At 42.2% G+C, this 12,727-nt stretch overlaps 1 protein-coding gene across 7 annotated transcripts in view; it reads left to right on the forward strand.

Moving 5' to 3' along the window:
- Positions 1-12,727, forward strand: part of Mrtfb (myocardin related transcription factor B) — a 159,214-nt gene that overhangs the window by 124,341 nt on the left and 22,146 nt on the right. For 5 of the 7 annotated variants that reach the window (XM_060364204.1, XM_060364203.1, XM_060364206.1 and 2 more), the window contains 2 exons: positions 2,742-2,903; positions 4,397-4,575. In XM_060364204.1, the coding sequence (XP_060220187.1) occupies positions 2,742-2,903; positions 4,397-4,575 (341 nt within the window). The other 2 variants (XM_060364209.1, XM_060364210.1) reach the window with 2 other exon arrangements.

Consider the following 12,727-nt stretch of genomic DNA (forward strand, 5'->3'; position numbering starts at 1 on the left):
GGTGCTTCTACCACCTGGTTCCTAACTTCTGTTCGTACTGTCCTAGAGGGAGTTTTTGGTCCATAGGACTTTTCTGTCATCTATTTAGCTTGGATCTCATTGATATCTACCTGAAATGATGTCCATACATGTTGCTATTCCTCCATGTCACTATTTACCTAAAGCAGTTTTGATATGACTGTCACTGATCACCTCTGGGCCATCTAGTCTTAGCCCTTGGAGGCAAGACAAGTTCATTCCATTCCTGCAGAATGCATGGCTCACATGTCATTCTCTCTAAGATAGCCAGCTTCTCCATCAGAGATTTCCAGAGTTCTAGTTCTCCCGTTGTTCTGCTTCTGTAACTAATTTATTGAACAAGAACAGAAATTTGATCCTTTGACACTGTCAAGTGTATTAAGCTTTAAGAAGAATCTGGAGACATCTTAGACATTTGGAAACAGCTGTGAGGCAGAAAGAGTTTGTTCAATCTGGGCCTAGTGACAAAATTTAGATGATCTTCACATGCAGGATAGCATCCTGGTAGCACAGACACAGCCAAAAGTACAGTTCTTCAAGAGGCAAGCAATAGGGAGCTGTTTGAGAGCTGTACTGGCCAGATGGCAGATGCCACTTTCCTTCCAGCATGTTACGCTTTAGGAGCAGACAGGGAACAACCAGGCACCTATGACTGAGCAAGGATACAGGCCAGTAACTGCATTAGAATGTGCTCTAAAGAAGTGCCAAGTACCATACTGGCCTCCACAAACCTAAAGACTGTGTGTGTTTTTCTTGGTGCTAAGTGGGAAGCTGGAGATGTATGCCTTTTTCCGCTTTGGGCTGTGTTCTCGTAAGTCTCCTGAACTAAAAAACTTATCAGAGATGCAGTGTTAAGGTAGGGCACTGCAGCTGTCAGTTGTCAGTAACTTCAGCAAGCTCTCCACTAAGTAACACAGCAAAGAACGACAATATGTGAGTGTATGTGTCTGTGGACAGCACACTGTCTGTACTTACCTTCGGACTCTAGAAGATGTCATTAATAGAACTAAAATGAAAAAATACATCCACCCAAAATTTTCTTTTATGAAGAGAGAAAGAAAAGGAAAGAAAGAAGAAAGGAAAGAGAGAGAGAGAAAAGAGAGAAAGAAGGAAGGAAAAAAAGGAGAGAGAAAGAAGGAAGGAAGGGGGAGAAAGAAAAGAAAAAAGGAAGGAAGGCAGGACGGAAGGGAGAGAGAGAGAGAGAGAGGAGGAAGGAAGGGAGGAAGGAAAAAAGAAAGAAAAAGGAATAAGGAAGGAAAGAAAGAAAGGAAAGAAGAAAGAAGGAAGGAAGAAAGAAAAGGAAGGAAGGAGAAAGAAGGAAAGAAAGAGAGAAAGAGAGAGAGAGAGAGAAAGAAAGAAAGAAAGAAAGAGAGAGAGAGAGAGAGAGAGAGAGAAAAGCCCAAGGAGCTGAAAGATGGCTTAACAATTAAGAGCATGTTGTACTGGTCTTACAGAGGACACTGTTCAGTTGCAATACTCATGTCAAGCAGCTCACAGCCTCTTGTGACTCCAGCTCCAAGGGGTTTAATGCCCTCTTCTAGCCTCTCTGGACACCAGTCACACACATGCAGGCAAACACTCATACACTTATTTTAAATATATATATATATATATATGAACATCTATTGAAACACAAAACCTCAAGTTGAGAGCTGAAGAATGAAAAAGAATCTTTAATTTTTGAATTACCTTAAAACTACTCCCAGCCATATTTTGACATTAACTTAATTTGATTGAATTGGGTATTTGGCAGATTAGAGTCTAAATTCTTTTCCAAAGTTGAACAGCAGAAATTGAGCCTCAGCTTCTTGGAGTTAAGGGGGCAGTGAGACAGACGGAAGCATACCAACCTGCCATACCTGCTTACAGTTGGGGAAGACTTTCTTTGCAAATGTGTTGCTGCCATCATTACATGGTGTTAAAGGGGGAAGGAAGAGGCACAGAAGGCTCTCCTACTTTGAGCTTCAAGAAACATTGAGAAACTAACTGTGGCTGGCTGCTCTGTTCTCCCTAATGTGGTGTGTCTACTCAGTTCTATGTGCTCATCTCATAAGAGCTCAGAGTCAACTCAGAATTGGAGCTGACAGTGCCCCACTTATTTTAAACCAGCAGAAACAAAGCTCAAGACAGTGGGAAAGAGATGTTAATGACTTAGCACAGCTCCAGAACTGACAGGGTGAAACAAAGGAGTTGGGAGTGCTAGAGTGGAGCAACTGTGGTTCTGTGTACTATAATCTGTGTAAAATGAGGGCTTTGTTCCAAATAAGCTCAAATTCTTAATTTTGATTACTGACCCTGAAATACACACAAATCAATCCAAGAATATGAATCATAGCTCTTCCCGCTGAAGAAAATTCATTTCTGTCCTAAGACTTAGTGCCTCCTTCCTTTCCAGTGAGGTGAAATGAGAACCACATGCATTTAGAGGCCTGAGCCACATGTGTCTTCATGCTGTGTCACCTGATAACTAGTAAATGTATTCTACACAAATCTGACTCCTACTGTAGGCAGATGATGCAGGTCCCATTTCTGGCTTCAGTTCATGGTAACCCGGGGGCCTCTGGGTTGCGTAGACAGGTAGCTGTCCCACTGTGGGAGACAAAGTCTACTGAGCCCCCTCAGCAGTCACTCACTCCTCCCAGAGCCTAGCCCTGGGCAAGTAGTTTAGTTTAGTTAACTTGGCCTGATAGATACCATGGTTAAAGCTATGCTTCCTCTTCCAGAAACGTTTGCAGAACCGTCTCTTCAGGCCACACAGATGAAGCTGAAAAGAGCTCGGCTGGCAGATGACCTGAACGAGAAGATTGCTCAAAGGCCTGGTCCGATGGAGCTAGTAGAGAAGAACATCCTTCCTGTGGACTCAAGTGTCAAGGAAGCAATTATAGGCAAGAGTACCAGTTTTTGTCTTTCAGGAGAAAGGGAAGTACAGGAGATTCAGATAAAACAGATCTGACTAAGATGCTAGCATCAGAGTTGTGGGTGTGGTTCAGCTAATAAAGCACTCGCCTCCAGTGCAGGAAGCCTTGGGTTCTAGTCCTAGCACTGCCTAAACTGATCATGGTGGTGCCTAACTGTTATCTCAGCACTTAGAAGGTCTAGGATACACGAGAAGTTGCCTCCAGAACAAAACAAAAATAATAATAATAATAAAAGCATCAATCAAGGATGTTGTGTTCTGAGTTAAATAGATGCTGATGGTCATTTAGTGTTGTTGTTGAGATCCTTTTGTTACAGATTAGAGAATGGCCTGTCTGGTAGCAGTTAGCATGGACTGTCATTTCATGTCAGAGTGACTTCTCATGTTATTATCATATTTCCTATAAGTTAGTGTATTGTACCATTTCATTTCTACTGTTGTATATCGTTAGACTCTTCATTATATCTATCTAGAAAAGATAATTAGCTTTACGGGCAAGAAGACTCGCCATGTATTTCACTCCACCCTTGAAAGGAAGTGGCATCTGTCTGCTTCACACTGCTCTTACATTTGCCTTCTGCTGCTCATTCTGTTCTTGCTACCTGATTCTAGGCCTGTACCTGCGCAGCACACTCTCTAGCACCAAGGTTTGCCCCGTCACTGTTGTGTTGTTTGTGTCTAGTATACTTAAAGCATTTCAGTTTAAATGAGTAATGAGGCTTATTCAGCGCAGTCTTTTCATAGTTTTTATACTAACTGAGAAACAAGTTAGTACAGCTCTCATACTCCTAAGGACTTCCTGTTCCAAGTCAGTGTGAGTTTAAGCCACAAAATTCTAAAACAGTCAACTCTGATCCCAAACATTTGGGAAGATAGCCCCCAAAGGTAAGGTGTGAATGCAGTTAGGTGTGTTGTTCCCTGAAATGGAAACTGGCATGCAGATCCCTAGGTACACTCCCACTCTTTTTCCTCCATGCATTTAACATTTGGGTTCCACGTGGAGCTGTTAAATATTACTCTGTTCAGAGGGGTTTCTTCTCTTTCCGTTTTTTGCCCAGCTGCCTATGTTTTGAAGAGGAGGTTGTGTACCTTACGTCCTGCATTGCCCCCTTCTTGCAATATTCTCCAGTGTCATCAAGAATCCTCCCCTGTGGGTGGAGCTGCAGAGCAGGGCTGGTGCTCTGGCATCTTGACTAGCACATGCAGAGCCCTGGGCGCCATCCCCAGCACCACACAGAACAAAAGCAACAGCAAAGCACTCCAGCCCTATGTTCCTCCTGTAGCTGGGGCTGGGGCCAAAGGTTTGATCTGACTGGAAGGACAACAAACCCCCAAGAGTGCATGATAAACAGCAGTGTAAATCCCCTTGGAAGAGCCCAGCTTTAAAGCAGCTCCTTAAACTCTCCTCTATTGGTCAGACTTGGGGTTCCAGAGCCAAGTTATCCACGGTTCTCTCTGCAGGCGTGGTGAAGGAGGACTATCCCCACACTCATGGTGAGTTCTCATTTGATGAAGATAGCAGTGACGCTTTGTCTCCAGACCAGCCAGCAAGCCAGGAGTCTCAGGGCTCAGTTGCATCCCCCAGTGAGCCAAAAGTCAGTGCCTCGCCACCTCCTGTAACTGCAAACACTCCGGCCCAGGTAAGACCTTCCTAACATTCTTGTAGACTGTCAAGACACTATTTTCACCAGAAGAAAAATCTTAAGGTGTTCACACTTTCTACCTGTGAGCCAAACACTGTCAAACTTCACAGCTGGTTCTCACTGAATAGTTCTGATATACAGTTCTGATATACATGCGCAGACATTATTCTAGTTTTTTGTTTTTTGTGGTTTTGGTGTTTTGTTTTGTTTTTTTCCTTAATTTTCTATCTCGTTTTATTGCTGTGAAGAGACACCAAGACTGAAACAACTCTTATAAAGAAAAACATTTAATTGGGGCTGGTTTACAGTTTCAGTGCTTTAGTCCACTACATCCTGGAAGCATGGTGACATGCAGGCAGACATTGTGCTGGAGAAGGAGCTGAGAATTCTACATCTTTATTTGCAGGCAGCAGGAAAAGACTGCCATGCTAGGCATGGCTGGAGTGTCTGAGACCTCAGACCACCCCCTATTTATAGCCCTTCCAACAAAGTCACACCTGCTTCAACAAGGCCACACCACCCATAGTGCCGCTTCCAATGAGCCCTACTTTTCTTCAGGCCACCACGTCTTCTTACAGTAATAACAAACTAAATAGATAGAAATAACCTGTTTTTTGTCATTTGAACCATCTTTAAGGGGTCAAATATATTCACACATTTTTGCAGCAGATCTGCAGTGATTCTGAAATACCATACCCTTTGATACCTTCTCCATTCCTGTCTGTCCAGCTGCCATTGTCGAGAAGCCATTGTCCTACAACCTATTACAATGAATTTGACTCTTGAGGTAGCTCATTAAAAGTGGGATCAACACTGTGTGTCTTTTTGTGACTGGCTCATTTCACTTAGTATAAAATCCAAGGTTCAGCCATGTTGTGCCTAGGCCATGCAGAGAAACCATGTCTTAAAAACAAAAAACATATTGTAATAGAATTGAACTGATACACCACATCTCAGTTAACCAGTCCATGTCATGGCTACTGAGGGCCAGTTCCTCATTTTCACTTTTTTATTTACACTGAGGTGCCATTGTCTTCACCATGCTTGCTGATTATATTTTTTGGCATTTAGCTGATTATTTCTTTGGCTAAATTGCCAGTTATTGAATTGGGCCTTGGTGTAAGGGTAGCCTGAGTTGACAAAAATGTGAAAACATCAGAGACTGAAAATGCACCGTCTTCTGTCCTATTCTTGTGAACACATTCTTGTTAGGAATGTGTCTTGAAGCATCATTTTTTTCATTACACTCATCACTGTATTCCAATATATATATTCTGCTTGTTTGTTGTCTTCAACAAGAAAACAAGAATAAAGAACTCTGACTGTAAAGGGCAGACCACATAGAGTTGGGGGCCGGCAATTTTGTGCAGGTAGTAGACAATTTAGTGTATATGTGGAGGGTAGACAACTTAAGTCTGTATGTGTAGGTGTGTGCATGTATGTATGCACCCGATTCTCAAAAATGTTCAATAAAGGCTGACTTAATTAAACTGTCTGAATGACTGACTGGAAAATATATAGATGTTTGTATTGTGTTTAAAAGTGATCCCATCAGAGATACCATGGATGGTGACGGTCCGGATAGTCTGTCCAGGTTCATAGAACAGCAGTGTCTGTGGCCCCCAGTATTGCTGGATCAAGGCCTGAGGGGAACTGAGGAGCAGCATCCTCTGAAATCTGAGCAGGTGGGAGAGAAAGGAGGCCTGCCTTTACTGTGTCCTCACATTTACTTACTTCACCCGTGCTTAAGCTTGAAAAATAGGCCTAAGAAGAATGTCAAGTATGTTAGTAAATAAACTTTAGAAAAAAGTTTTACTTAGCCATTTGGGTTACTGTTCTGCTTGTCTTTGTAGGTCAAGTTGTGAGGCTCACATGGCTGTAGCTTTAGGAAGAGAATTGTCACCTCAGCTGTCCCTGGATGGGGCTGTGATGGTTGGTCCTCATTATCTACTTGACTAGCTTTGGAGTCAGATAGGAGACTGAAGCAAGAATGTGTCTACTGGGCTGTCTCCTAGACATGCTTAGGTGAGAAGAGGACACCCAGGGCAGTGCTGCCCGATGGGACAGGTCCCCAAATAAATCGAGAGGAAGGAGGAAGCCAGGCAAGTTCAGCATTTTGTCTCTTCTGCTGCCAGATATGTGCAAATAGCCTCCAGCTGTCATGCTTTCCCCACCATGGAGAGTATCACAAGACGGAGCCAGAATAGCCCTTCCTCCCTCAGGCTCCTAGGTAGGTGTTTGGTCACAGTAACAAGAAAAGTAAGGGCCACAGAGGCTCTACCTGTAGGAGAGATTGCTATACTCCCTGTCACTGCCAGGCTTTTATTTTGCTTGTGAAACTTGTTCCCTATCCAAGTTTATGTGAGAAACTAACCAGAGGCTGACATTGCAGCACCTGTTGAAGGAAAATGTGAATGTAATGTTTCTCAAAGAATAATTACTTATTGCAGAGTAGTGTACATTAAGCCTCAGTTTGCTCCTGACCTGAGGAACTGACCTTCAGATGCCTTCAGTATGGCTGCAGCACTGTGTGTACCTACTCCACCAAGACAGTGCCTACTCCCCTGTACCCAGAAACTAGGCCAGTGGCAAAGACTTGCTTTGGGGAAGGTAAACAACCCCGTGAATAGGCAAGGATGGCTTCACTGCAGCATCACCTCTCATGTATGTATGTATGTATCTGTCACAAATTCCCTGTGTTGAATGTTGCATATTTGTGCATAAGGAATTTGATAATCCTTACACTTCTGTTCATCTATCTGCATGACTCTGACAGCTGTGCAACCTGATGCCTGAAAACAGGAAATCTTGAGTAGGACTGTCAGGGTTCTGTTCTGTTTTCATTTTTTTTAATTAAGTACAGAGGCAAGCCTTATGTCAGTTTAGTCTAGGATTTTTATATCATCTAGAATTGATAATTTTTTGGACAATTTTTAAACTTTATTGTATTTGTGCAGGTTTCTTAATTTCTTTTATTGGCCACCTTTCTCGTGGCTGTGATCAAATACCTGACAAGAAGCAACTCAAGGAAAAGGGGCTTGTTTTTCCTTGTAGTTAGTGAGGACGCAGTCCATTGTGGCAGGAGAAGCACGGCAGGAGGCAAAGTGGCGCTTCACATTGCAACTGCATTATGGAAAACAGGGGCCTAGGAAGTGGGTTCCCCCTCCCCCCCAGTGACCCACTTCCTACACTAAGTCTCTACCTCTTAAAGGTTCCATTACCTTCCAAAACCCCACCCCCGACCTTGGGACTAACCATTGGGAGCCCGCGGTGGGCATTTTACGTTGATACGTACATAAAATCTATTCATGTTTACCTACCTTAATATAATTACTCTTGATTTCCCTAAAGGGAAAGGACCTTAGCATATTGCTCCTCACATTCTGAGCCAGCAAGATAGTCACTCATTTTATCATAGAACCACAGAAAATATAAGCCAAACACACAGCACATATTCACTGTGTTCCACCAAAGAAAGGCCTGTGTGTTCAAGGCTGCCACCTTGGTGGGCGTGAGAGGTAAGTAGAATCTGAGGGCACTGAGGTTGTCAGTGGGTTAACCATTCAGAAGTTCATAAGCAGTCGAGCTGGTGGGAGGAGGCTTAGAGCGGGAAGACCTACAATGTGAACTACATAACATTAGGAAAGACTTAAGAGACAGCACAGGAAAAATTGTCTTAACTTTAAATTTGCCCTGTTTTCTTGAACACAAGACCCAGGCAACAAGAGTAAAGGTAACTAATTAGGTCCAATCAAAGTTTTAAAAATTTTGTAGAGAGTATCTTATTAGCAGAATAAGATACCTACTTTTGGTGGGTCAGCCCACAAAAATAAAGTAATAATAATAAAACCAATTCATAGAATAGGAGAAAGTATTTGAGAAAGGAATATCTCTGATACACATAAAGGACACTCACAAGAGAACACTATTCAAAAATAGGTGCAAGAATAAAATTTCACCAAAAAAGATATGTCAGCTTGACACCAGCTAAAGTCAACTGAGAGGACGGAACCTCAATTAAAAAAATGACTCCATAAGACCAAACTGTGTAAGCAAACCTGTAGGGGGTTTCTTAATTAATGATTGCTATCCCTGTGTAGGTGGCTCTGGATTCTATAAGAAAGCAGGCTGAGCAGGCCAGGATGCAGCACCTCTCCATGGCTTCTGCCATGGCATCTGCTTCTGCCTCCAGATTGTTACCTTGCTTGAGTTCCCATCCTGACTTCTTTCGGTGATGAACAGCGATATGGAACTATAAGCCAAATAAACCGTTCCCTTCCTAAGTTGCTTTTGTTGTGGTGTTTGTCACAGCAATAGAAACCCTAAATAAGATAGTATACAAGTGGCCAATAAGATGATGACCCATGGTATTTCATAACTGTGTTATATAAACAATGGAAATAAAGGCCATTACAACGTATGCAGCATAAAGTAATCATTAAGGAAGCATAAATCAAAATCACAGGATACTATTACATACCCAGAAAACACTAAGTTCTGACAAGTATGTGAAAAAATTAGAATTCCTGTGCATTGTCACTATAGTAACGTGTAGTTACTGCTGTAGAAAGTGGTGTCTTAAAAATACAATTTTACTGGGCCAGTGAAATGGCTCAAGTGAATAAAATCATTTGCCACCAAGTCCAATGACATAAATTTAGTCTCTGTAGAGAAACTAAGTAAATAACATTTTAGATAGATCTAGATCTTAATGACCCAGCAGGTCTGTTTCTGAATGAATGAGTTAAAAGCAGGAAGTTGGATGTTGTGGCACACACCTATAATCCAGTACTTTGCAAGCTGACACGGGGATTGCTCCAAATTCAAGGCCAGCCTGGCCATACAGTAATTCCTTGTCTTAAAAACAAAAAGTTGAAACAACAAAAATAACATAAGTATTCTCTATAACATACATACATACATACCAAGCATTCACTCCTGTTCCTGAGAGCAGCATCTCATGACACACAGAAAAGCAGCCTTAGTGTGCACTTGTCTGAATGCAGAAAGAAAAAGCTATGCTGGGAAAGAGAGAGGTCCTGCACCAACTACAGTGCAGATGAACCTGAACATTATACTAGATGAATGAGCCAGTCACAAAGGGACAGACACACTATATATCAAGTCATTAAATTCATGAACAGGGAATAGAATAGTTGCTATGGAAGAGAATGGGTCTCATAGAGGCTCCAGGAAACATCATGAGTAGTTCTAAATGTGCTTAGCTCTAATGGCTTATGTGTTTGTATCTTTGGGGGGTACAGGCCGCTCTAGAGCTGAAGTTATAGGGAACTGTAAACCACCCAGTGTGATGCTGAGAACCAAATTCAGATCCTCTGCAAGAGCTATATAGAGTCTTAACCACTGAACTATATCTCCAGCCTCACTTTTTGTATACATCTTACTGCCTGCACACTGTGTGTAGATCCATACTCACCATGGGTACATGTATAAAAGAGGTACTGACCCAGGACCCACCAGAGCTTGTGTTGGTGTCTTTGTGCACTTCTAACGTTCTGCTTCTTGTTTTAAAAGTGAAATGTATGTTATATAAGGTTGTTGAGGATAAACAAAATAATGTAAAGATTCCTGAAACAAGACAAAAAGCATTTTCTTCTCTCAAAATCAAGTGTTTCTGCTTATAATTATATACTATAGAAAAAAGTAGTAAATTCTAGGTGACATACTTCAGAAAATAAGAATTTTATATGCCTGTGTTTAACATACAAAATGTGTTTGGGTTTGTATTCAGCTCATTCATTGTTTATTTTATCTGTGTGGGAATTGAAATATATAAACAGTATTCAAAGAATAGTCACAGTTTGAATATATTTGCTTGGTGCCATTTTCTGCATCCTGGATGAAAAGCATGCTTATTAGAGATTGAAAAGCTATAATTTTAAAAAGTGAGAGCTTTCCAAAGAGCAACACCTGGGCCTTCATATGCAGACAGTAGTCTCCAGGGGAGGCAGCCGGCTCTCGTCTTCTCTGTAGTGGCAGAACTTTCCTGTAGCAGTTTCTAGCAAAAGAAATGGTAGTTTTAAAGTTAAAAGTCTCTGTTTGAACTTATTTTCAAAATATCCAGTATTTAATATTTTTCTGCCATTTTCCCTTGAATTATGTGGGAGGGGTGTGTGTGTGTGTGTGTGTGTGTGTGTGTGTGTGTGTGTGTGTGTCTAGAAGCTAGAAATTAACCTTATGTGTCTTTTGTTTGTTTTTCGATACAGGGTTTCTCTATGTAGCCTTGGCTGTCCTGAAACTCATTTTGTAGACCAGACTGGCCTTGAACTCTCAGAGATCTGCCTGCCTCTGCCTCCCTGAGTGCTGGAATTACAGGAATGTGCCACCGCAACCAGCTAACATTATGCGTCTTCAACTCAGTCTCGTCTCACTGAACCTGCGGCTCACTTATTTGGCGAGGCTGGCTAGCCAAGGAGTCCAGGGATCCTACCTATTTCCCCAGCACTGGTATTACAGATGCGCACTGTCAGACTTTGCATTTTTTGCATGGATGCTAGGGTTCCAAATTCAGTTCTCATGCTTACATGGCAAGCGTTCTACCAGCTGAGCTAGTCCCAGCCCCCTGATATGTTCTTTGATGGTGTTAGGATGAAAATGAAGCTGTTAGTGATAATGAGCCTGTATTTTGTGGTATGAACAGTCACACTATGGGAAGTCAAGTCTGCAGCTTCGATTCTTTAGGAAGAGAATTCTGAATCATTGAAGTTAGATATCACAGAGTGAGTGCAGGTTTTGGTGCCGGTTTAGACAGTCATTTAGTATTCTTTCTAAGGTGATGACATATTGCGTAATTCACTATAGAACACAGAAAATCTCCTCTATGGTCTGGATATTTTCAACCCTTTTAGAAACTAAAACACAGTCGTTTCAGAACCCTGACACCTGGGTTCTTTTGGCGATTTTATCCAATAGGAGCCTAACACCTTAACATGATCTAGGTGCCATTTGGGGAGGATATTTTGGTATGGGTCCTTCTGAAGACATGCTAACCCTGACAGAATGCCTGGAGGTCTCTAGTTATCTCTCAACTTGTTTATCTTCTCATCAGGTACAGTGAGTAACCACTGTATTTCAGTGGAGTTAGTCTTTGGGTTTTCTGGGTAGCAGTTACATTGTAGTAGAGATAGTGAGAAGACAGTGTCTGCATCAGGCTGAAGGAGGCACAGCCTAGGATTGCAGGCAAGAAGACATCTTCACAAGCATCCCATGCTTCTGATGACCCTTCAAGTTGTTAATGCTTGACTCACTCTCAGACAGATGATGAATGCCTGTGCCGGTCAGACAGCTCACCAAGTAGAATGCTTTTGTAAGGAGGTAAATGTATAGTTCAGATTGTAAGCATTTGATTCTACTTCATATGCCAGATACAAGAGCCAAAGATTGTGCGTCCTGTGAGACCACCCAGAAATCAGTGTCTCTGTCCCCAAAGTATGCCAGGTAAAAGGTGCAAATAACGTAAGATGTGCCCCCTAAGGAAGTACCATCTTTTACTTGATCCAGGAAACTTGGCTAGCCACAGGTTTGTCAGGGATCCAGATATCTCCATGCTGTTGGAGAGCAGAAGTCCATAGCCTTCATTTCTGGATAAAGTGACACTGATCACAGCTCTCTTTACAAAGATTGTTTAATGTTAACAATCACAAGCTGAAACAAACAGCAGGAGCTTACGGAGAGAGTCCTGGACTTGTACAGCCTCACATTCCCTCACACAAGCACATCCAAGCATGAGGAAAGCTATGAGGATGCCATTCTGCAATTACACAACTGTTTATTGATTATACAAGCCAGGCTTCATATTTCTTGTTGCTAATAGCACTCCAGGTTTTCAGGTTGTTTATCTTACGGAAGGGAAATACAGTTTGTTATTTAAAATACTTCCACAAGAGAACTGATTTTGATTATTGCTATGCTGCATTTGAGAGTTGTTCAAGGAACAGCTTCTCTTAAAAGACACAAGGATGTGGTCAGTTAGCATCAGTTCTAAGACAGAAGTGTGAGGTGTGCAACACATTCAAGGCCCCCAGGGATAACATGAGCCCCCACTGAGATGCTGCCAACAGCAGAAGGGAGGCGTGGTCCAGGTCCATAAGACCCAACCATGCACGTGAATGAGCCAAGGTTAGCATGA

The sequence above is a fragment of the Meriones unguiculatus genome, chromosome 11, assembly GCF_030254825.1.
Source record: "Meriones unguiculatus strain TT.TT164.6M chromosome 11, Bangor_MerUng_6.1, whole genome shotgun sequence".
NCBI lineage: Eukaryota > Metazoa > Chordata > Mammalia > Rodentia > Muridae > Meriones > Meriones unguiculatus.